At 36.3% G+C, this 26,776-nt stretch overlaps 1 protein-coding gene across 4 annotated transcripts in view; it reads right to left on the bottom strand.

Moving 5' to 3' along the window:
* Window positions 1-26,776, bottom strand: part of LOC113497210 (nesprin-1-like) — a 180,878-nt gene that overhangs the window by 60,757 nt on the left and 93,345 nt on the right. For 3 of the 4 annotated variants that reach the window (XM_026876639.1, XM_026876638.1, XM_026876637.1), the window contains 12 exons: window positions 26,325-26,672; window positions 25,960-26,220; window positions 25,410-25,880; window positions 23,993-25,291; window positions 23,547-23,720; window positions 21,345-21,446; window positions 20,763-21,000; window positions 20,253-20,587; window positions 17,577-20,027; window positions 9,238-9,370; window positions 8,762-8,934; window positions 8,278-8,429 (listed from right to left, as the gene is read on the bottom strand). In XM_026876639.1, coding sequence (XP_026732440.1) covers window positions 8,278-8,429; window positions 8,762-8,934; window positions 9,238-9,370; window positions 17,577-20,027; window positions 20,253-20,587; window positions 20,763-21,000; window positions 21,345-21,446; window positions 23,547-23,720; window positions 23,993-25,291; window positions 25,410-25,880; window positions 25,960-26,220; window positions 26,325-26,672 — 6,137 coding nt within the window. The remainder of the gene's footprint in view (window positions 1-8,277; window positions 8,430-8,761; window positions 8,935-9,237; window positions 9,371-17,576; window positions 20,028-20,252; window positions 20,588-20,762; window positions 21,001-21,344; window positions 21,447-23,546; window positions 23,721-23,992; window positions 25,292-25,409; window positions 25,881-25,959; window positions 26,221-26,324; window positions 26,673-26,776) is intronic. The other variant, XM_026876640.1, reaches the window with a different exon arrangement.

Genomic DNA, 26,776 nt, shown 5'->3' on the forward strand with positions numbered 1-26,776 from the left:
GTTTTTCTATTAGTTATATTTTCATTAATTTTCAATTCAAAATGATAAAGCAGATATTTTTCCTCATCCTAAATATTAAGCTTTAAACTCCGAAATTAATTTTAAAAAAATGGTTATTTATATCATATTCGTTTTTTTTTTTAGTTATACGAATTATTGGCATAATTGCTTCTGCCTACCCCCTCTGAATCACGTCGTAATGACATGACATGACGCGGCAAAATAAGGGCTGAATAACAAATGAATGTCGTAATTCTGTCAGATTGTAATGTGTAAAGTCAGTATTACTTAAGATTCTCTCGCGGCCTTGGGTTTAATATAATTAAACAGACCTAAAATTAACGTCTTTGGCGAACCGCTACGTAATACCTGTTGTTTTAAATCATTGTTTATTTTACTTCGTTTTAGATTGGATTTCCTGAACGTCGCTTTTGTATTTCGAAAAGGAACATAATGTGGATGTGTAGACTAATGCAGTGTCAATTATAGATGAATACAAAAATAAATTGGCAGCCTTTCCTTTTCTATTTAAAACGCTATAATTCAGATATTCAGTACACAACTTCAGATAAATGCATAATACTTTACAAACTCCAAAACAAAACCAGAACATAAAATTTTATCAAAAAAACGAATCTTAAAATACATTCCGCGGAAGTTCTCACAATTGATATACATGCTTACCTATATATAAACAGCTGATAAACGGGCATACCGATAACGGGTCAGTGACCTAGCTAATGGCAATGTTGCCAAACTGACAGTTGGCAGACAGTGCCAGCGGTTGGCACGCAGCGTCGGCAGACCATAGCCGTCCATAGACCGTACTGTTAAACGGCTTTGATGTGCATCGGACTGAGCATTTCAAGGTTATGGGAATATAGACCTTAAGAACAATACACGGTGCCTTAAATTGAGGGGAACGGGTCATTATTTTGGGACGAGAATCCAGTGAATTATCAAAATTTTGTCACTGTGTAAACACGGATGTAAGTAATTTTAAATACAAAATGTAGAGCGAACTTTATACTAACATTTAAGTTGTAAATATTTCATTTTATAATGTCTTTAAATAATATTTTGAACTTCTTGGGCACCATCACCATTTAAACTAATTTGAAGACTCATTCAAATTAAATAAACTCGCAAAAATATTGAAAAATTATTCACAATGTAATTGAAAATCAATCGCAACATAAAGTGTCCCTCAATACAGTTGCTGTGAGGGTGTTGCTATGGCACTGGCCAGTCTGTTGGGGTAAGGACCGGATTCAATTATTTAGGGAAGGGGCCCGGTCGCCATGCATTGGGTTTTCCAAACTATGTGCGGTTAATTTTACATCAATATGACGCATCGAGTTCGGAAAATTGGAAATTTTATTGATTAATAGAACTCAGGTATTACCGAGCTTCGGACTGGTTGAATTTGTTGATTATTTTTTGAAATAGCTGTCATTTGGTTCCATAAAAAAGTCATTAAGTTTGGCTTATTAGTTTTTACTTAACTTTATGTTACATTCTTCTCATATTATCCATTTTTCAAATTAAAGTCTAAAATTACGTGTGCATAGTTAAGTTATCATTGACCTTTCTTTCACTTTTTATTAAAATATCATTGCAAAATAACTTCTCGCCAGTTTTATCCAATATCTAATGCTATAACTGCAACCACTTGGGAACATTCAAATCACCTTGTGTCAACGACTATCTCTCAAACAACTCTTGAAAAAAGGTTTTAATAAATTGAATTTATAAACAACTTGAGACTTTTAGACCTTGAAGGACAAATTCAAATGAATCTTGCTTTACGTAATGTGTAAAAATAAATAAAGCGTGAATGTTTCTAGTTGAGCTTTATTTTGAAACACATTGAGTATATTTTCAAGGAGGTATATTTTGTCAGAAAACTATTTGCCCGAAGAGTAGGGGCCGATTTAATAGAATCATAAAATTTATTGAAATTGCCCCTTTAATTAGGCTAAAGAAATAAAAAATAAAAGGAATAAAAGGAGCGAGGAAATAAAGTCCCATAAAATTGCGTTGCTTAGCTTCGATCTGTATTTTTAATAATTTATTATTTTTGTCGAGATATTTTCCTGGGACACAGATAAACGGATAGACAGTGGTTCCTCGGTTTTGACAGAAGTTTTTTTACGGCTCCGGACCCTGAAAAACTAGGAAGTTGTTTGCTCTCCACAATGCTTTTAAGTCTTATGAATAGGTAACAATTGTAGACCCAATCAGACTATAATATGAAAAAGGACGAACATTAACATGGTTATTTAGTTCGGGATTGCCTGCCTACTTTATCCAAAATCCGTGCCCGACAGACACAATAAAAATGCCCACATGAACAAAGTCTCATGATAATCAAGGTTGCTTCATCTCGCCATACAATGTGCGTAAACTTCGGAATTCTGTAGTACCGAGGTCACCATCAAATTAATGATGACGTGGATGGCGGAAACTAATGTTTATCTACACAAGAGTTTTTAGTTTGACAGAAATCAGAGTCCGGTCCAATGCCAGTTGGGCTTGCGGAACTAAGAATTCCTTACTAAAAGCACAAATAAAAACTATTTAAAAAATGGGTTACCCTTTAAATTTATGGTCGTAACAATAGTTGCTTAGTGTCGATTTTTGTTTAGTTTTTTTTTTATACTGACTGTGAAAATGCTGACTGTCTATCTATCAAGGTTCACAGACGGATAGACGGACGGACAACGGAGCCTTAGTAATTAGGTTTAGTCAAAAACAAACAATATAGGCTTTTTTCTACATAGCATCAAAAGAAGGAAGTAAAGTTTTAAAGAAATATCTGATCTAGTGTTCGGCAAACGAATTCGTGAACCAGAAAAAAACAAATGATAAAATATTGTTGTTGGCGCCCAACTTCTAGACTAAGAAATAGAAAAATCTAAGTTCGTCATGACAACTGTCGCTAAAAACGTAAGTCTGCTTATAATAAATATGAAATAATCATTATAATATGCAGCGCGTATACATCGCATCAGCGGTTAAATAAGCTGAGTGACGTCACTTTACTTAAATCTAAAGGGATATTTTAATTCAAGATTTTCTAGCAAGCGATGATGTCATCCTAAACACGAAAGTTAAATTACACTCTATTTACTAGCGTTTACAGTCTATAATGCGTTGAAAACTATTTTCATAAAAGCGAAATCATTTTAAGATCCTGTGTCATTGATTGCGTAACGCGAATTTTTGCATGGGGCCGGCTTTTTCACAGTTTTATCGAGTTTTACGTATTTTGAGCGCGTGGATTTTATTTGAGGTGGATTCATTTGTATATGTTCTTTGCAGACGAAAACTCATTAGATTGCTTCGTCGGCGTTCTTGCGACGCGTCGGGGAATTTCTATAACATTGGAAGGTAAAATGAACCATAGTTTTACTATAAATTAAAAAAAATCCAAATATAATAAATTAAAATGTCTTTAAAATTTTGGTAATATTAATGTTGTTTAAAATTGATTAAAAAAAGAAAACATTAAAGCTCACGAAAACGTCGTGCGAGAAATACCTTTAAATAAAAATGTTTGAAGAAATAAATATTTTAACGCCTCATTTATTGCTACAAATACGAATACATAAAATGTGCATTATAATTACGTAATAAAGTATTTAATTTATTATTATTTTATTTTTATTTGCGTAGTCTACGGGAAGTAGGTGAACATTCCTTTCAGATGTGATCAGATTTTGATGGAAAAAGTCTATTTTATTTTTATGTTGCCTGGGGCTCGAGGTACAGACAAATATTATAATATAGCTTTGTGAATGAGTCCTTCGAACTTTTACGTGTCAATAAGAGTTATATTTCTTTTCATTCACGGGCTAACTTCATGTGAAGATACCCGGTCCTTTTTAAAGGCGTGCACGGGGACACAGGTCATATAACTTTATCTCATTCTTAAGTAATATAAGTAACTAGCTGTTGCCCGCGACTTCGTCCCCGTGGGTAGAATATATATGTAATGATTTATGATTTTTTTACCTGCCTTGTGTTTTCACATTTCCCATTGTACCTATCTTCGCTCATATTAGTCGCAGCGTGATGGTTTATAGCCTAAAGCCTTCCTCGGTGAACGGTCTATTCAACACAAAAAGAATTTTTCAATTTGGACCAGAAGTTCCTGAGATTAGCGCGTTCAACCAAACAAACAAACTCTTCAGCTTAATATATTAGTATAGATAGGGTCCAAAACGCTATCTGAAACCATTAGCTAACTAACCTTTTATTATTATAGTATCAAATAAAACATTTCAGGCATTATAATTGGCTGTATAAAATGTGTATAGTTATGATCACGCAACTTTGAATAATTATAGCAACAAATTCTTCGCATTTGTTTTTAATTACTAAAGCATGCGCTACGGATATTTTTTCATAAGTTTGAAGAAATGTTTGGAGCATACATATATATTCTTTTAAAATAGCTCCCGGATGACATAAAATACATATTAGATAATGATGATTTTTACTAGTTTGGTAAGCAGCTTCTTTTAGATTATTAATAAAATAATTTAACCACCATCATCAAATCAAAGCATCATCCTAGCCTTTTCCCAACTATGTTAATATGCTCTTGTGTTTTTTTTTTAGTCTAATTTTATTTAGGGGCATTATCTCCATGGACATGCGAGCCCCAACGTTCCCTGATCTTAATCTCTATCTACAAAAAACTTATTTCCTAAAAAGGGACAGAGTCATTCGTGCAAAATCATGTTTTCTACCAAATATGTTGTTGTATTATGTTGAGGTCTACTTCCAGTCTAACCGGATGCAGCAGACCACTGTTTACAAAGAGCTCCCGTAGGAAACATGAAATCCCTTAGCCAGACTGGTTGTCAGACTTTCTAGCTTCTGACTATCCATAACGAGTGTCAAATATGTGCAAATACCAGCCGGGTCTCACGATTGAACGTGCGTTCCGAAAGACAGAAGAACTCGTTACGACATAGATTGTCACCCATCTATGGACCGACTGATTCAAGTGCAGCTTAACCTGTGATCGATCCACTTGTACAGTTGTAAGCTACGTACTTCTCAATAATGAAACGTTAGTACCGGGGTCTATATACGGGAATGAATTTAAATAAATTCTCTCAAGTCTGCATTTACTATTGCGTCATAATCGCAGCGCTGTGTTTGCCAATTAAGATGAACACAATTAATGCACGTCTCGCCCTTGACTGCCCCATATCAAGAGCATCACCACTTACGCATCAACTTTGTAAACGATCACACCTTAACAAACCAATAAAGACTTAAACTTCTTGTAACAAAGACCAATTTCCCTCAAAAATATATCCGCATACTTTTGGCGAAGATCTTAAATTCAACAAACGTCTTTAATGAACTTTTATTACTTAATAATAAAGTTTATTTTTGTTTATACGAGCGGTAAACGTAATTTTGTAATCCAGTCTCGTGTTCGCTTGCCTGGCGACGGAATCGAAGAATTTTAATGTTGGGAAAACAAAATGTGCGCCGGTTTGAAAGCAAGGATTACAGAGATACTTGTTTTTAAACACTTATTGATAAATAAAGACTTGGGAAAATGGTAGACCATGCTTACATAAACGGAATCGTGTAATTAAGAGCATAATTTGAATAAGACGCTCCAAATATTTTCTTTACTGTTGCAGTGGTACTGCTAAATAAAAATCTCAGTTTTTCATTAAACTTAAAAATAGACCAACCAGAAGAAATCCTTTAACCTATTCACTATTTCACTCTAAACAATTCAAAAACGGTCTAGGACGCCAAGAATGTGACACTGTCTGTGTTTTATTTAATTTGTCATGTGTATAATATGACGTTTAGCCCTCAAAAGTATTAAAAAGACACTTTTTAAATGCAAGATATAGATACATTGTATCAAGTGCATTCAAGAAACACTGGACCTATCTACCCAGTTCTCTGGTCTGTACTTAAAAAGCGTAATTTAGGATAAATATGGGCGCATTAACGCAACCGTTAAATTGATTGTTCTTTTTGTTAACTGTTTAATTCGGTGCAATATAACGGCGTTTCTGGTACTCGAGTTTTGTTTTTACTTCATCAGGTTTATTGTGACCGTTGAGTTCATTACTCTGAATAAATATCGGTCAATAGACTATCAATAGACACAAAAGGTTCTTTACAGACAATAATAAATTAGCAATTTAAATTGGTCATCCATCCAATTTGTGCTTTATTTTTAGTTGTAATTTCAAGTGTCTAGCTATCACGGTTCATGGGTGCCTGGTGATAGACGGACCGGCAAACGGACAGACAGTTGTGCCGCAATAGGGTGCAATTTTCACCCTTTGGGTGCGGAACCCCAAGCATGTTGTTTGGGGTTCCTGATGTGGTAAAAGGAGACCAGTCATCCGGTTTATGAAGGTATCAAATTGGCAATTTGTAAGTCAGTTGGATAAGAGGATTGCGCCCTATTTGGAGATGGAATTTATAAGGTACTTGCGTGCGTAATTTATTATTTACCTACGATTATTTTTTCATTCTTGGCTGAGTCTTTTAGGGGTACAATGTAACAAATGAAAATCTAAAATTTAAGCCCTCAAGACTGATACTCTAATATTCCTAACTTGTGTTTTTTAAACGATTTGAGGTTCATTAGCTATACCTCCATCAAAAATCAATTTATCATAATTTCAACGACAAAAACATTCCATAAAAAGTTGCCAACATCCACCGAGAATGTTTGACGCCAAGACTTATTTAACGAACTATAATCAGTGATGACGGAAGCCCAGCAATCGATTCTAAACTTTAAGATGAAGCAAAAAGGTTCATTTTGAAGGTTAGTAGTTTGAGAATAACAAATATTTTTGTTTTGGATGTGAGCGCCGCTGTCAGCTACTTGATGTTATGCCAGAAGATATCTTCCGGACTTTTTTCATCGGCAAACTGACCTACTTGTCAAAAAGGTTTTTTTACGTAACGCCTTGTCGAATACCACTGATTATGTAAAAATAATTAAGAAAGTTTTGCAGAGAAAGCTACATGCTAAATACTTTTTTACTCGTATTTTTTGTTCCTGCCCTTTTGCGCTTTCGAAGAATTCTCGGATCGGAGAAAATACGTAATTGCGGTCTACTTTTATGTCAGCAATTTTATTTTTCTACTTACCTGTTACTTGATCATTCCCGATCTAAAAATTTTCAGAGTAAACAATAATAAAGATATTCTAAATATTGAGCAACTGATCTTCTATATAATTAAAAACTCACCACTTCAGTTCCTCACCAAAGTTTTAGCTCGCAAAACATCGTTCCCATGTATTTCTAAACACAAGGTCTTAAACAAACTTCTATTGCTTACTCGAAAAACAAACGAAACTCGGTCTCACAGTTTGCCCGTCAATTTTACACGCCATTGTAAATAATGTTTAATGCATTCTGTGCTTGTTTTGGCACCTCCAGTGGACACATGAAATTAATTGGAGATTATGTAACAGTTTAACCGCTCTTGTCGAAAGAACTGAGGCTAGCTGATGCGGAAGACAACGGATGCTAAAGCCTACTTAGACCACATCTTAAAGTAAAACATTGCATAGAATCCGCTAATGAGGTTTAAAAGAACACTACCAATTTATTTTAATATCTTTCGTGAGGCGGATTCGTAGTTCCACTTATGACAGCGCGAAGCTGCGTCAGCTCATAATTAAGGACTCCGGTTGGGATCAAAACTGCCGACTATCCCGATAAATACGCGTGAGTGAATATTTATACGAAATATTTATTTAATTTGCTTTTGAGAAAAAAAAGATACATGACCACATTAATATTAGGTTTAAAGCTTCAGTGCATGTGATAAGTATAAGAGTAAATATGAATCATAAGAGGTATGCAAACGAAACTGTGTTAAATCAATATTTGATTTTATATGACTAAATGTTTTCTAGACAAATAATATACATACAACAGAGCAAAGTACACATTTTTTTGTTAAATACATTCTATCTTTTAAAGCTATGTTTTACCAGCGGATCGGTAACAAAATCATTTACTTTAGAGTAAACCTTACAGCAGTATATTCACCTTAAGGGACCCTGTATACAAACAGTTTCATTTTCACACGTTTGCCATACATAGGCTTGTACAATATTATCTTATCCCTCTATTACTCAAAATCAAACGTCTAAAACAAATGCACTTAAGCTTTAAACTATATAACCTTTTCTCCACACCCCTGTACAAAATCCATTCAAATACGACGCAAAGACACAAACAGACAAACACTACTTACTTCTCATAAGCTTCTACCAGCTCCTTGACGTTCTTCTCGGTCTCATGGGCGGCGTCTTTCGAGTGCGGCTTCAGAAGGTTGACAACGAAGTCAGCATGTTCTAGCAGTTCGTCTCTGGTATCTTCTAGACTGGACACCTCGGTCTGCAGCTCCTGTGGACAAAGAACTCGCGTTAGTTTGGTCAAATTTTAGGTAGGATTATGTGGCTTATGCTGTTTTAAACAATGACGGAGCACAATTTTATTGAAGTTCAATTTTTTTTTTATTATCAATCCATCAGCATTAGGAATTTATTGGCAATTTTAATTTTCACAGGTTCAATTTTAGGTTTAAAATAGGATGACAAAACTTCGTATCATTTGTTTTTGGCAACTCGATTTCCATACACTAAATAACATGATTAACAGAACTACTAAATAGACTCCTATCATAATATGAAAAGTCTTGAAAAAAGCACATCATAAACAAGGTATCACTCCCATACCTGCAGAGCATGTCTGGTGTCGATAGCTCGTCGCCTGGTGCTGGGGTTGGCGTCCAGCTGCCGCAGCCGGTCTGACGCGGCGGTGATGGCTGCCGTCAGGCTCCTCTGCACGTCCAGGAGTTGGTTCCAGCGGTGTAGCTGCTGGTCGGCTGTGGCTGAGCGTTTCGCCAAACCTGGAGGAACAAATCGTTGATATAAATTGTTCTGTGGAATACTATTATTTTTTACTTTATCATTGAAGGTACATAAGTATACCAATTTCTCTATTTTAAGTGCTCATAGCTTTAAGGGTAACATGTAAAAAATCCTGATATTGGTTTATCTATAAAATGCAAGCCAATAATTAAGTCTGCAAATGGGCAATGCTTTCTATATTACCAAATGCACCTAACATATTATTATTTGGAACTGATTAAAATGCCCCAATAGTTACTGCTGTACCCAGTACTTAAGTCAAGTGTTTCAGTACAACATACCTTCGCAGGAAACATTCCACCTATCGGCGAGCTCCCTGGTCCTCTGCTCGACCCTCTCCCCGCTCGCAGCATCAGCGCCGGAGCAGAGCTCGCGCGCCCGCTCCCGGACCACGTCCAAGAGCGGCTGCTGGTTCTGAAGATGTAGGGCATAACAGATTAAAAAATGAAAAATCTGAAAACCGATCTTTTTAACAAGAGGATCAAAGATTTCCTGTTTCAAATAGTAAAAATATTTGCAGCATTATTCGAATTTCTTTCAGTCAATCATTAAGTATTGTTTTTTAGTTTTTGTTCAGGAATTTCCTAGACTATTTAAATGGCATTTTAATACTACTGCTTTTTCTATATTCCCGTAGATCCATCAAGAAGAAGATGAAGTTGGTGGAGTGTTTGTTATTGCCAGGGTTCTTAAGCATAATGAGTTTGATGACGACAGATCACAAGAATAGAGAAAAAGCATACAATAATACAATTTCCATTGTTCACGAGTCTCCAAAGATCTATAAAACAAAAAATAGCAGGTAACAGCTGATCAAAAACCAGTATAATTTGATACGAAAAGTGATATAACTGACATGAAATTACATTTTCAGTTGGCTGGCTGGTTACAAAACAATAGTAATTCACATTTGATATCAAACGGGTTTGGAACTTTCTCGAAACCGTTGTACAAGTAATTAATTGGTAATGTACTCTACTTTTATAACGTGGCGTTTTAATTTTGAGCGCACTTATTGCGATCAGAAAGTGTATAATGCTAATCAACTCGTTATAACAAATGCTTACATCAATTTCCCCAAAATTATTAATTTGGAATTTTTGCAAAAATACGCAACCGGGTAAAATGGAAGCGCTTAAAGAAGTTTTGGCAAGTTTAATTAATTCAACCATTATCGATACATTTCCTCTGAAAGAAAAGGATAAATCACATTTTTACCTAAATTTATAAACTACTAACTTATGACTCCGAACACCGTGAAAACTACCATAATTTAAAAACAACATCCATTTAGCTAGCATCCTTTAAAACATCAATCATTAAGTTTAAAATAACACTGTCAGCGAATTCTAAGGTCACAATATGTCAATGTAACGTTGTCTCGTCTTGACCTTGACCCACCATTTCGTCTGACCGTGAATAATAATCGTACGAACATGTGACCCGGTAACCGGATCTGACGTCATTGACTGTTTAAAATGGAAGTTAGGCTGTCATATGGAATACTGTTGTATGTTTAAGGAGGTTTACAGTATTTTAAGGCTATTATGAAGCCAGTATCTTTGTGATTTTTAGATCCCTACTTTTCATACTTTCTTTTCTCTAATAGACTCTAACGAGAATTTTGGGCTTTCATTATTTCCGACACTCCAGCTTTTAGTATAATGAGTCTCTTGATATTGAATTAATTCAAATATGATTTCTATAAAAAAGAAGTTTTTGACGCATTATTATCTGACTGAGTTTGCAAAACGAAAAAGAGCATTTAGCATCTCTATTATTGCCACTCGCTAAATAGTCCATGTTAAATATAAGTCAATTGGTTGAGGTCACCACGCTAAGTCCCACAATGTGCGTCGTGTCGCGGGTTCGATTCCCGCGTAGGAAAAGAATTTGTTTGATCCATGAATGCTTAAGTCCTGGGTCTGGGTGGTGTCGTGCACGAGATTTGTAAGTTTGTGAAACCTGTGGCGACACAAGGATAATAAATTCCTTAGTGGGAGTCGTTTTTTTAAGAAAAAGAAAGGACCAATTTCAACCACAAGAAATACCTATTGTAAGTCTAATAAATTTTCACAAAAGAAAATACAGTGATCGCTTGAACAGTCTTAATACCAAGGAAACATCGCCGAGACGCCGCCTGAGTGTTTACAATGTTATCACAGTTATAAACTGATGACTGATAAGAATTGTGATAACGACCATGTTATGTGCAAGATGTTTGAAGCCATTTTTTATGCATCTTGGGAAATTATTACAAGGTCTTTCGATAGAGAAAGCATTTAAGAATCTAAAGCATACAAATATTATAAAGAGGTACGGCTTAAAGGCTGGGGTTGCAGTTTTTGGATCTAATGAAACATGATTTTTAAAATTTGCCAAAGAATCCGGTTGTTTTTGAGTGGCAGTTATGAAAACCCGAAGAATAGAAAACAGCGAATTGGGTGTGGGTCAGTTATTTGCGGGGTATAGGTGTATATAATTGATACTACTATTATCTCTTATTAATAAATGTTTAGCTTTAGCTTCGCTTTAATAATTGATTTCAATGAGTATGATTACTTCGAGATAACCTTTGCAGTCTATTACATTTCCTCATCTTGATCTCGTACTTAAGTTTAAAATTGATTTACTATTGAAATTTTAGTGGTACTGCTATCACAGATTTACTAAGCAGGTCATTCTCATCCAGTAAAAAAGGACAGCATTTTCAAAAAGAATTCCCACTGCTCGGAAAAGGTCTTCCCACTCTTCTTCCACTTGTCTCTCTCATGAGCAGAGAGAGGGGATATAAACTATTATTATTAAAGAAAAGAAAATTCGCATTCGCAGTCATGAAAGAATCCTAGTTCCCATGTACCTACAAGCCGGCCTTGACACTACAGCCCATTGTGTATATTTATAGCCAATCAGAAAAAATGTGCTCGCAAGACTGCAGCGCCTTGCGCTTACTCCGCGAACTATATTTACATGGCTCTGATTAAAACAATGATAAGATTACGAATTGTGGAACAATGTGGCCTGCTATAACATTTTTGTACGAGAGCTGATTGAAATGGCGTTACTTTATGACTGCATTTGAAATTTGATAAGGGTTATGAATGGTAGTTTCGTTAATTTAGAAATTGTTTCCTTAGCAATTGATTTCCGTGTTAATATTTTCATGGCAACCGGCGCATTCGAGATGGTTTTACAAGGTCAAAAGAAGGATGTCACCTCAAAACTCCTTGTGAGACTGTGGAAATTAACACAATTCTGTTACTAAGACTACTAATCTGAATTTCAATTGATTATTTCTTGCAACTGAAATTTCTATGCCTATAGTCATTGCGTTCCGTGGGCTCCTTCCTTTCGCTTTTGTTGAATCACAATGCTTTGATATCCCTTAATTGGTTCTGAAGGCAAGCACCAATTGCAAAAGGGCTATTGACACTTCATGCTTGGATACTTCTTTTAAGAATGTTAACGAGCGATCAAAGGAAGGAACGTTAAACATATTTTTTTATCTGCCTGGTGTTTTGTGATTATTTAACTCAATAGCTAAAACGAAGTTGACTGATTAATGTGAGAAATTATTATACTACAAAAGTCGTCATACTATGTCCCAGACTTTAATCCTATGAGCTAAAAACATTTTGCAATTTTGCAAAAAGTCATCAATAGCTCGTTCTCATGGACTTAAATAACACTTTATTAAAAATTCTCGTTTCTGTCTGCTAGCCCATGAAGCTACTACCCTTGAATTTTAAATAGTGACGTCATGAGCAGAAAAGCACATGAGACTTGTATCACCATCGGACAAAACGTGGGATAATAATCATATGAGTCAGACGACCTCACCAATTATGGGATGTCTACAATGTGGCCTCACTGAACTGAACGTACGAATGTATACGAACTTATTGGTGTTACTAAATCACCACTAAACTGTTTTTAAAGACGAAAATGAAATAAAATAACCTCAAAATTTGACATGGACCAAAAAAGTTTACTGCGAATTTTGGGAAGAAGAAAATGTATTATTACCTTAACTGGCTATTCAAACGTTTTTCCGATTTCATTTTAGTTTTTGATTTTAAATTTTCTTTTCTTGTCGAAGAAACTGTAATTAATGCTATTGAAAATATTGCAAGCCCTTCATGATTCTTTATTTCCCTCAGCTATCGAGTAAGACATGACATAGCTATTGGAAGTCAATAGTCGTGTCATGTCAATTCCCTATCAAGCGATCACATAATACTTTGATAGCACGCCCTTGACCTTCGAGGTTGTTAAGTGGAAAACAGGCAAGAGTTTACGAGTTCTTGTTACTTTAAGTAAACTCACTCAAGCATATTCGTTCAAATTTATATTACAGCAAAAAGTCTGACACTACACAATGCCCAGTGGGTTTCAAATTGATTCTATATACGGGATAATAATTCTGTAAGTGTAACTCTCTGGTCTGATCTTCCAAGCATCCTCCGTAAAGGATTTAAATACTGCGTTGGAGTTAAATAATTAGGCAAAAATTATCCATGACATCACTTTGAGGTAACGAAACCATCGCACGCAGTTTCAACACGGCCGTCTCACACTAAGACAACTTTAATACCATCAAACAAACACGTCTATGTACACATATCGATCCAAGTTGCGAAAGTGAAAACACACCGAACGCTTGAACTTGACCTTGAACTTAACACTTCAAAAACAACAACAGAAAATTGTACATAATAATTAACTGGCGCGAAATCACAAACTTACCTTTCTTTTGCGCGGAATTTTTAATACCTACTTACTGACTAGTAATAAAATGATAATAAATATAGTATTTTTGATTGTTATACTATGTTGGCACGTGGTTATAACACTTGCACGATGTGAAAGCAAGGCAATAAGGTGTGTGTTTGTGTACAGTTCTCATTGCGATGCGATGCAGTCACAGACTGGCGAGCGCGCGGCGTGCGGCGGCCCGAGCGCCGTGACATCACGCAGTTAAGGCGAATACGGTGAACTAAGTCACTAAGTGTTGTGCAATCGTTGATAGGCATATTCGCGACGTTTCTGATAAGGGGATTGGCAGGATTTGTGCTGTCAGTGGGGTAGTACGGATAAATACAACGTAATCAATCTCTATACTTTGACTAATCGCTGTCTCATAATATTAGCATTAAGTAACATTGACTAATTCACATTGTCAAGGAAAATTTTAATGAATTAATTTCTCTACTTGTCTTGCATTAGACAAAGTTTGAAAACTGTTGTACCTATTAAGATCTCTTTGTAAATCCTAATGAAAATTTGTAAGTATAGATATGTTTGTGACTCTTTCACGCGAAAATCACAAACTGAGTTTGGTTGAAATTTGGTACACAGATAGTTAATAATCTGCAGTAACACAGGGTAATTTTTATCCCGATGTTATGTATTCGTGGAGCAGAGCCGTTGACAACAGCTAATAATGCATATGTTTGAGCCCCAAAAATTCATCCTGCTAATTATTTCACTTTCGCCATTAAATACAGTTTTATCCTTTACAATAAGTTACAAGAAAATCGACAGTTGGTGGGAACATCTGTCACCTGTTTCATAATGAAAGCCGTTAAAAACGGTAATTTAAATTTTGGCAAATTCGAAATAATTGAAGACGACTTGTTTTATCATTAAAAGTTTTAGATTGGCATCCTTCTACCACTGTCAACCATGTTTTCGAAACTCGTATTAAAATGATCTCTACAGTCATTTGTTTTATGAAAACCTTAACCTTCTTGGAGTCATGGAATTTAAAAAACCACGTAAAAGACAGAGACACAGCCAGTAAGATATTTAGAGGCCCTCAGAGCATACCATTGTATGAAACATAAAACGACTCCGTCCTTGTGGCATCCATTTTTATGGCTCGCCTTAAGAATAAGTCCGTGTTATGAATTATTATTGACTTTTTGCAGTATCGATCACGTCAGCCTGTTTGCTTCTTTAGTGTTCAGTGTCATGCGATAAACCTCGGAAAAGATTTAAGTGGAGAAAAAACTGAGCAAAGAAACGCTTAATAATGCTTTTGATAGTATGTGATGTTAATTGAAAATGTTATGAAGATGGGAAGGAACCGTGTTGTGTTTAATATGTTATTGCAATAACTGTAGCAGTAACTATTATAATACTTGTTTTGTATAATACTTGTGATCTAAATTGTTTTCCTAATTTGTTGTGCCAAAGAAGCAATACTTTGCTTGTGGCTTTAAAACTAATAAAATTAAAATTACTAATGAAATACGTGGAATTATTCAGTTCGAAGTGAAAATATATAGATCCAAGTAATACATTATTCCAATTGTGATGGATCCAGTGTCTATTAGTTTTGCATTCCCTACTAAGAATTTATTTTATAGGAGTTCTTTTTTTCTAGTGAGTCATATTACTTTTCGCAACGTCGCCTTAATTCGACAACAATGGGCCTTGAAATCAAGTGCATTAACCCAGTGGTTCATACTAAAATAAGAGCAACCAAATGCGGTAACACGAGTCGAAGTATCTAGCAAAAAATATGGCGATTTAGGAAAGTGAGGCAAACTATAGCAACTTTTGGAATTTCGTCCAAAAATAGTTTGACGTAAAAAGCCTATAAGCACAAAAAAATACAATTTATCGTTAAAGTTACTGTGAGAATTAAAATATATTTTCCTTAATTAAAACTGGTTTTGACGTTACATTCCCTTAAATATAAACAAAAAATAATTAATTAAATTAGTACTAAATACAAATTGCTGTAGAAAAACTTGATACGCAGTTCTATTAAAAAAAATATGACAGTTATAATGACACACTAAAAATATCAGACAAAATATCGTCAGCTATCAGCTTGTAATCGATTTATCATCAAAAGATATAAGATACCGACAATACAATTTATATGGTAATATGACATGCAATGATAAAATCGTATAAGTGATGTTATACACCAAAATATTAATTATGTTGATGTAAAACGTTCAACTGAATAACATTTGATAAGCCGTCGATACACGAAAGGCGAAGGAAGGAACATGTGAGGGTTTTAGTCAGTAGAAGTCTGACACTCTATTTCGTTCGACCAAAAGCGGCAGGAGTCATTTGAATAATTCCCATCCGAAAAAAGGGTGTCTACAGCAACCTTACAAAGCCAAGTTGGGAAAAGTGATAGATTAGGGGGTATGATCGTTAGACTGCCAAATCAAAAGTCCCAGGATCAAATCTCGGCACAAAATTATGTTCTTTTTAATTTTGTAATTTCCTCTTAAAAAGTACCCCTTAGTGGCTTATTTAAATAAATGAATTTCGATTTGAAATCCGACAACGCATTGTTTTATTAAAGCCAAGAGACATTTTAATTTACATTCTCTTTTTGACATTTATTTTATTTTACTTGAAACTTCAATATTATCTTCACGTATTAATACCGGCGCTACTTGAGCCATTTCGCACCTTTAACGGAGCTGACTTCATTTAAAATTATAATAAGTATAAAAAATATTCATTTTGCAGCATCAATATTGTGATATTGTATTTTTTATCTGCCATTGTTAAACTTAACGTGAGCACCACGCAATTATGCATGTTAATACCGTTGACTGTGCTATTAATAGCAACATCTAGCGCCGTCTAGCGGTGTTTTATGGAATTTATTATCCCATAGTCTGTTTCTCTTGTCTTGAGATGTATAGAATTGCTTCAATTTTTACTAACCTCATTAAATACAGAATAACGTGAAACAGTGCTATAAAATTAAGATTATGTCATATTTTTTTCTCGTTATTTAGCCTTCCATTCTATCCTCAAAATATAATGTGAAAATTTTAGTCTTACACACGTTAATTCTCAGTAATAAAGGTCACCAGGATTGACTAAAAGAACTGATGGACAAATAACATTTTTAGGGATTTCCCCGTCCATAGAGTATCAATTCTCATCCACAAACAACAATAGGAAGTGTGAAATCGAAACGAATTTCCAGGCTGTGACTCATATTACAACTGGAACATGTGTTCAATTAAATTGATCAAAATTGAATGATTTATTAACACTCCGTCAGACATTCCGGTCTAAAATTACTATTGTGGATAAAAATAACACAAGCCCCTTAATAAGTTCGTCAAATATTTGCAATGAAAGTTTTAATAGTATACAAATATGCAGATAAGTGTATCATGTATCTAATTAAATGATATTAACATTAAGAATGGACATTAATCAATTGTGCGTGTTGTCAAAGTTGATTTGAATATTTCTAATTAATGTTTCGTCCAATCTATTGCTATTATTATTACTGTTCCAGTTCTTACGAATTTCAATGTTATTTTCGGACGAGCTGTTTGTGTAAACAACCGATCTTAGAAAGAAATGTAACGGTTTGAGTGGTACATGATAATCCACGCGAATAACAACTTGGTTGTAGAAAATAACCAGCCAGCCGTAGGAAATATAAAAATCTAATTAACTTAATGAAATACGAGTACAGATTAGCGTAGCAACAACAGTTAGAACTTACTTTCATCAGTTCTTTGATTCTATCAATTTATATCAGTCTATATAGCTATTTTTCTTTAAGAGTAATGTTTTGGTGTTGCTACACAAGTCTCCCACTTCAATATAAAAGACTCACCTCAAGATCGTTCTTCGCGTGGTTCAACTTCTCCAAGTGCAGTCTGAGCGCGTCGACTGACGTCACTGGCTCGTCCTGAATGTTGTTCTTGTCCAAGATCGCCTTGATCTTGTCAACAAGCTGGCAGAAGTCCTTCCAAATCTCGAGGTCTTGCTCCAGTTGAGCTTGGCGGGACTTGGCAGAATTGAGAGTGTTCTTCAGCAGTTGGTTGTGTTTCTGATGGTCCTTCGATAGTTCGTCTTGCTCAGAAGCAGCCAGAGATGGCCAAATTTTGTCGACGATTTCCTGCATACGCTTTCCAACAAGATCCTTCATTGAAGGCTCAGATGAGTTAAAGAACGATTTGTGCTCTTCAAGATCAGATTCGATGTTCTCGAAGTCTGTTCCGTTTTTACCCATATCCAGGCGTATCGTCGCTTCGTTGATCCAAATATTCAGTTTCTCAACCAGCTGCAGGTATTGTTGTCTGTATTTCTTGTTGTCTTGCAAGTATTTCTCTCTGTTGGCCAACTCAGCTGGTAGAGATGTTTTAAGTGAGTTACCTTCAGATACCATTTCTAGTAAAGTACTTGGAACACCGTCATCGTTCTTGATGATATCGGTTATCTTGGCAAGTTTGTCCAAATAAGGCTGGATGTTCTTCACTAAGGCAGCGTGTTCTGTAAGTTTCTTGTCTACACTAGCAACATCCCTGTTCAGGAGTGGTCGCGAGTGTACAGCGGCTTCGTTGTCATGGAGCCATTGGAGGATATCAGAAAGATCTGAACCAAGTTTCTTGTGTTCTGCGGCTGCTCTCTCGTGTTCTTGACGCTTGGCTTCAACTGTCCTTCTCAATGTAAGAAGTTGTTGCTTCAAAGATTGAAGAAGTTCAGTAATATTATTTCTGTCCATAACAGTACCTTCAGCGGCGATTTGTTGACCTTTGTCTGTAGCTGTTGCAAGTAAAGCCTCGCAACCTTGAATCTTAACGATGATGTCATCATAACGCTTAATCTTATCTTCCAAAGAGTCGTTTGACTTTTCAATTTCAGACGTAAGTTCAGTGTATTTGGCAATGAATTCTTCAATTTCTTTGACAAGAGCGAAGAATTGTTCTCGCAAAAGTAACAGCTGTTTCAGTTTAGATATTTGGTCTTCAATAGTGCTCATTAGGTCATCTTGTTGCGTCAAAATGTCCTGAAGATCGTGTAAGTTTCCACCTTGAAGTTCGTTCAACATTGCCTTGTTCTTTTTAAGGTCCGCTAAGATAGATTCGTAGGCTTGGATGATAGGCTGAACGTCTTCTACCTTGCTTCCAATAGGTTTGTTCAGAGCCTTCAATTTGTTTTGGATTTCGTTCAGGAATTCAAGAGCAGCAGCAATTTTGGCGGCCGCATCCTTGTACTCCTTGATGTGTTTGAGTAAAATGCCCTTCTTGTCGTTAATAATGGCTTTAATTCTAGCAAACCTGTCAGACAGCACATTGACTTGTTCTTTAAGCTGCAGTTTATTGGAATCTGAAAGTGAGTCCATGATATCCTTTGATTTATCTTTAATTTTGCCGATGTTCTTTTCAACATCGTCGGCTTCTTTACTAAGTTTCTCGAACTTGGCAAGTTGCTCTTCCAGCAGTTGAAGACTGGTAGTGCGGAGTTCAGGTGTAGCAGCTACTTCAGCTTCATTCAACCAGCTTTGACACTTAGCAACTTCAGATTCGAAGTCGTTACGGCCTTGTAATAGTTTGTTAAGAGCCGCAAGTTTGTCATCAATGTCAACCTTTGCTGAAGTATAAGATTTATTCAGGTCTTCTAGGATTGCCTGTAGCTTAGCCCTTTCGTCGGGAGAACAGTCTTTAGAGACAGCGTTGCCTTGACGCATGACTTCAGTTAGAGTATCATTGTGGAACTCAGACAACTCGCTCTGGTGTTTCTTATGAATGGCAATTTCTTTTTCAACTTTAGCTGCCTCAAGTGGTACTGGGCCACCAAGCTTCTTGATTTCGGCGAGTTTTGCTTTGAGCCAGTTCTTGGCCTTTTCAATGTCATTTTCAAGTTTCTTTCTATCTTCAGCACATACACCGAGTCTCTCAATCTCTTGTTTGATTAGAGAAGCAAGTTGCTTCTGCTTAGATGAAAGTTCAGATAGTTCAGACTCTAATTGCATTTGTTCAGATGGTTCCAATTCTGCTTGAATGTTGCTGACCTTCTTTTCCAAAGAGTCGATAACAGTTTTCTTACCATCTGTCTCTTTGAGAAGATTGGCAACCTTCTTCTGTCTCTCTTTAACGGATTTGCTTTCGTATCCGAGAGGTTCAGGGTGAAGGATGTTGTCGATTTCCTTCTGCATCCATTCGTTTTGTGCGGCAACTTCGCTCTTGGTACCGTCAATGGCTTTGTAGGTGATCTCAAGCATTTGCAGTTTGCGTTGAATGCGCTTAGCTATGTCGTTGTATCTTCGCTCCACTGACTTCATCTAGTAAAATAAAATAATTATTAGCTTAATGATGAAACAAAAGTTACTCAAATATATTTTCAAAATATGAATAAAAAGTAAATGACACTAAGATATCTTCGTAAAGTAATTGACAATAATATCCGGTTCAACGAATAATGAGTAATTTCACGGTGATGTCACAATACTACTGGTAAATTAGACACGGTCACGTTTAGTCATTGCTTATTTAAAACTACAACTTACTTGCTCCTCCACCTGCTGAGACTCCAGATTGCTGACGATGTTGATCACTTGGGATCCAACAGACTTGATGCTGTCGACCTTGTCTTTGCCAGCCTGTCCGAATTCAGAGGACAGTTCCTTCAGAGCACTGAGCTTCTGTGGGCAAGGCAGACCGGAACCCTTGTCAGCGAGGCACATCTTCTTAAGAACTGCGTCGAAGAAGTCGTGGATTTCTTGGCATTTGTGACGGAAAGCATCGATGATGGCCTGGTTGCCCTTTTCTCTTTCCATAGCCTTCAGTATAGCCTGTTCCAGGTTGTCTAGTTCTTCTTCAAGGTTAATTTCATCTTCAAGTCCTGGATAAATAATATAATATTACATTCAATCAAACGTATTATAATTACAAAACATACACAAGTAAAGTCGTTGCTGTTCACTGTTCAATTATTACAGATCCAACACAGTTACACTCAGTGGTAGTGGAATCTAAATACACATAGCAATGTTTCATTTATAATTGTTTTAACTTACCTTCGGTTGGTATTTCAGTGAGGAGCCTGTTCCTCTTCTCACTGAGTGAGACCAGAGCATCGCTCATCGCGGCCATGTCTTGTTTGGCAGCCTCCGGCCTCAACTTAGATGGGTTGGCGAGCCAGTCACGCGCCAGCGCAGTGTGGACCGCTATCCATTCCTGGATCTCTAAGACTTGCTTCATAGCTTCCTCCATGCCATGGACGGCGTCTCCTAATGTCTCCAAGTGACTTTGTACCTGCAGGATATTTATACTGTTAAAACATGATACGAATTTGGAAAATTCTCGAAATGAAATGTTGATGGAAGTGTACAAGTGTTTGCTGCATATAAGCTGATTTCTGTGAATTAAAAATAACTTTTATACGAGTCTTTCTAAAAAAAAAGAGCATTATTTATATAATAACATTTTTAAACAGCAATGCCTTTACTTGTAAGGGTTTCTTGGAATAATGTTAACAGTATTTTCGTTCAAACATTGTTATAAGAGATTGTTGACTACTTAGTAACTAGTCTTCATTCAAAGGTCTATTTTTTTCTTGAAACTAGATATTCCTTCTTCAATTTATTTGATCTCCTTACCTTGGTTTCGAAAGTCGAAAGCTTTTGCCCAAACTCGGGTCCCTCGAGATTCTTTAGTATAAGGTCTATGCGCGGCGCGCTCCCTACATCGCTCACATGTTTCTATAAACAAACCATGCATGACACACAGACATCAAAACACACAGTGCTTGTTAGTTTATTATATTTTATTAATTTGTTATAGGGTGGATAGAGAAAACATTTTAATTGGCCAAAGATGTAGGCTTTTTGGAGTATAAAGCAACTGGACATGACTCTAAGATTCTTAAATCATTATTTACAAAAATATGTTTTTTTTTTCAAATGTTATATATAAATAAATATAGAAGTATTACTTCCAGTATCATATTCAATGATTTTGCATTGTTGTAACTTTGTATTTGCAGTTGCAAATTTAACTATGTAGGTTTTTGTTTTTATCTCTCAAAGCACAAACATTACTCATTTCCTTAACAGTTTCAGCCAACTTGTAATATTCTCTTCATCCATAAGTTATAAAACGTGTCATTTAGCGTAAGCATTTCGGATTCAACTTTACATTGTGGTATTATGTGGTCGTGTACACTAAGTGATTCATGTTATGAGTGCGCTTATATTTGCGTTAAACAAACGGTGCCTGAGTCTTATTGTCTGGCCCAAGATTATTCATATTTCTGAATGAATTGAACAATTGTCGCGTCTTTTGTTTGGAGTTTTGTAATATCATTGATGACCTGCTTTCTTTCAATGGGTTGATTCGGCTTTCTGAATAATAAAACTGTGAAATGAATTCTTTTAAATTTGACTCGAAAATAATATCTAATTTGATGACATACCGTCTGGCATGTCTTCTCTAGTTGGATCTTAAGTTTCTTTTTTTTTACTGTAAGCAATGTAGTCAATATTTATTCTAGCGCCTGACGCTTTAAAATTAGACATTGCCCTAAAAGACGATTGCTAGTTACAACCAGCCGTCACTGCATTATCAAAATAATACATGTTGTTCAATACGTTTTTAATTAGTCTTATATCTTAGAATAGTCATATTATACTATTGGTTAAAATGTTTACACAACACTCATTACAAACACGAAACTTTCACACAAAAACAGTTATATGATTATTCCCGAAATTAGTAAATTCTATTGAAATGTAAGTGTAGAATTTCGTAGACTTCGTATTAACCCGACCAAAACTAAACTCGTGGGTGACACAAATCTGGTGCGTTACCGAGAAGTGGAGATGTCTAATTTAGAGACTGCAAAATTTTTGTCTATCTTGGGTTCTTGATCAGGGCAGATAGCAAGTGTGAGGAAGAGGTAGGAAGAAGAGCTTTAATTACGAACCTGTTACTTTGAATTTAATATTATCTTTTTGCTTGTTAGTAGTAACTACTATATTCCAGCCAAATTTATCTATCCGATAAATAGTTAGGACTATAGTGAATGGCAGAAGATGAAGACAGGTAAGACGATATTTTTTAATAAGTATCATTATGGACTTTTCGTACTAAGATAAAAGGATAGTGAAGTTACTTTAGGTTAGTAAGAATAATCTTGATCCAGACAAAACCAGGTGCACAAAAGTTACATTGCCAACGATAAAGCCTTTACATTATTCGTCTAACTACAGACTATCTACTATTTTGTTAACTATTCGGTATAATAGGTTATCTTATCTTACATCAAATACGTTGGTTCTGTTCGTTTTGTTGACCTGGCGAACTTATAAGCATAGATTCATTAAATATATTAATTGGCAGAACATTCGGTTTCTTAAGCCATCGGGCGGGTCATACTGCGTTCTTGATAATTTAATTTTAAGATTATACCTACTTAAATAATCTTAACACTTTTTATATAGGAATATAGTATGTAGGTACGTCTATATTGCTATTTAGTTGCTACTTAATTTTAATGATGTAAATAACATTTTTGTCTATCAACGTATGAAGAATAATGTATCTAACATTTATTTGGTAAATAATCCTATTCCATTATCTTTTCGCTTACAAGGCACACACAAAATTGACTTTGAATCTTAATTGAAAAATTACTTATACTTATACTTTTAAAAGGCACGATATTCAAGAAAAATCCTAAAACGCAGTAAACCCGCCCTTCACACTCACAGCAACACACATACAAGACTGTCAGTATCAGTCAGTTTTCAGAACGTCGTCAAGACATCGGATGCGAGGATCTTAGAAGATGCTGCAAGTACCTGGTCGATGAGGTCTTCGAGACGAGCTCGTACGTGCAGCTCGCGCGGCGGGACGGGCAGCGGCGCGGAGTCCGCCGGCGAGGATGGACGGGAGACCGACGCGGCGGCAGCTGAGCATGCTGCTACTGCCGCTGAGAGACGGGACTTCTCCGTCTGCAGGCGGTTGTGGAGACCCTGCATAGATCATCAGTCAGAAATCATACTCGAAAATGTGGTAACGAAGGCATGTTAAAGTGAAGAACAAATAAAATACTATTTCAAGTTCATTTCGAAATTCCAAAGTAACAAACATAAAAAGAAACAAAATACCGATGAATTGGGATTATCACCTCCTTTTGGAGAATGTGTTTTAAAAAAAAATATGCTTTACATTGTTCTGATCACTGCGGTGAACAATGTGAATAAAAAAAATGGAATCAATTATTGATTGTCCACATCATACATACCCTAGCCTTGTCCAGTAGGTCACGACCATGAGACAGTCCATCAACTGGTACGTCGAGTTCAGTGATAGCAGGCTCCATCTCATCCAAGTTATTGAGGATGCTCTCCAAAGTGTCTTCGTACTCCTTGAACTTCGCAAGCCCCTCTCGCAGACGACGCTCGATCTGAAGAGCAGTAGCCAACAGGCTCTTATGACTGTCATTGACATTCTTTAGTTGTTTGCCGACAGTTTCACGGATGTTTGGTGTTGTTGCTTCGTAGCGTTCGATCTGAGCTTGACCTTTAGCTTCCAGATCGTCCAACGTTGAGCGGTATTTCTGAATGTCATCGAGAAGGACCGCATGCTGGGCTAGCTGCTCCTCAGTTTGCTCTCTGTTAGCGATGTACAAAGAGTTGTGTGCCATGAGTTGGAATGAGATTTGAAGAAGCCATTTCTCTGTGTCTTGTAGAGATTGGTGGTAGTTGTTGTAGTCCTTGATCTCGGATTCTAGCTCTGCACGCTTAGCGGCGCATTTAGCTCGTAAAGCTTTGCATTTTTTCTCGATTCCTGTAACGGTCTCTTTGACAGCTGGTTTCTTAGCCCATGAGCTGAGCTCGGCAGCTTCACTCTTCAGTCTGTCTAATTCTGGTTTCTTGTTGTCAATTTCATCCTCGATATGCTTGTATTTCTCCAAAAGAGTCTTCATCTCACCTAACTCACCACCAGTGGGAGGTACTTTGTCCAAGTTCTGTTCTGTGTCCTTGATCCATTGGTCCATTTTCTTCTTAGATTCTTCGAAGTCCTCCCATTTACCGATCGCAGCCTTCAGTTGTGCTGTGATGGAGTTCAGGTCAATCTTTAACTGATCCCAGCTTTCCTGCAGGACTTTGACATCGTTGCGCAGACCATCTTGTTCTTCTGGTGGAGTGTTGTTGAGCGCCTTCTTAAAGGCTTCTTGTAAGACAACAAGTAAGTGGTGACCTTCAGTCATCCTGTTGTTTACTAGTTTGACTGTCTCAAGTTTGTCTTTAGTGATTTCAATATCACCGACTCCAATAGAGTCTTGGACTGTTCCATGAGCAGTCTCGAGCCATTGTTGAAGGTCTTCTTTTGCCTTGATGAACTCAGTGTGATCAGAAAGGTTCTTTTCACCATTAGAAACAAGACCCTGAATCTTGGTAAGTAGAGTCGTGTATTCAGTTTGCAGATTTACTGTCTTGTCACGAACCCACGCGCACGCGCTCTGTTCCATCAGGTTTTCACATCTATCGTTGAGTTCTTCAAGAACATGCTTGTGTCCCAAAGCTTCAGACAGAAGTTCCTGTAAAATATGTGTTAAAACAATTAGTTAAACAAACAATTTGCAAGATTGATGTACTTCCTATGACTATATTATTAATAATAACTATTGTTATTGTTTAAATAATTTAAATACTTACGCGGCATTTGTCAAGATGTTCAGGAGTAATTTTGTCGACCTTCTGTACAGACTTCAGCTTGTTATCAAACTCTTTCACCCATTTGCTCATCTTCTCAGATGTTTCCAAGTAGTCAGACCACGCGGCGATACATTTTTCTAACAGTTTCTTCGTGTCTTTGCAAATCTGTTGAAGGTTCTCCCATTCAATCTTGAGTTGTTTAATTTCTTGATTGATGTTGTCTTTTCCCTCATTGCCAGTAGTTTCAAGTACGGCATTGCTTAAGCTTATTGCCTTTTCTAATAAAGCGGCTCCTTTAGGCAGAGACTCAATGATTTTGTTGACTTTTTGAAGTTTCTTTTGTACCGAATCCTTCTCACCGTGGGAGTCAGAGCACTGCTGAATTTCGATTTTGCAGTTCCTGATCCAGTCGTAGAAGTTGTCGTAGGATTCTTTGTATTGGATGTGTGAGTTCACGTAGTCTTCCAGTTTCTATCATGAAGAAAAACAGATATGTAAGAATTCATTAAATGCAATGAAACATAAAAATAATTTGCGAAAGTGTACTTACAGTAATCATTTCATTGACAGTCTTCCTGATACCGTCATAACGTTTCAACGTGTCCACAATATCCTTTGATTTGAGCGAGGAGTCTTCTTTCAACTTCTCGTTTAATCTCTTAACAAGATCATTGTGAGAATCGATGTCTCTGTTAAATGTCTTGAACTTCTCCAACTTGGCCTTCTTCTCAGAGAGATCGTTGAGAAGAGAGTCGTCTGATTGGATCTTCTGGTCGATGTCGTCCAACCATTCCACCAGGAGTTTGTGGATCTGAAATGTTATAGAAATGTTTTAGAGGAATGTTAGTTGCATTGCTGGTCTTTTAGAACTGCTTAATATTAAAGCTTGCGGCTTGTAGTTTTAATGCTACATACCTTAGAAATATCATCAAACTGAGCCGCTCTGTTCGTCAGTTTATTTCTGACGTCTTGCAGGTCTGCTATCAGTTTATCAAACTCCTGTTTCAAGTTGTCAGTATCCTCTTGTATCTTGGCAGCTCCTGTCTGTTCAGTGTTCATGATCACCTTCTCTTTAAGCTCTAGAAGGTATCTCAGTTTGTTCTGGCCTTGCTCCAATGATTGACGTAATAGCTTTACTGTGTTTAGTTTGCTGTTCACTTCGGGCAAATTGTTAGGTATTTCAGCACATTGGTTGAGTTTCTCTCGAGTCCTGTCAAGCCAGTCTTGACATTCGCCGTACAGAGCATTGTGCTGTTGGTGTTCCTATAAAAGGCAATATTACATTGTTTTAGGTTAAATTGGCATTTAATGTTGAAAAACATCTTCTTTTGAAAAAACAACCTTGGCTGTGACGAAATAAAGTTGAT

The sequence above is a fragment of the Trichoplusia ni genome, chromosome 9, assembly GCF_003590095.1.
Source record: "Trichoplusia ni isolate ovarian cell line Hi5 chromosome 9, tn1, whole genome shotgun sequence".
Classification (NCBI taxonomy): Eukaryota; Metazoa; Arthropoda; class Insecta; order Lepidoptera; family Noctuidae; genus Trichoplusia; species Trichoplusia ni.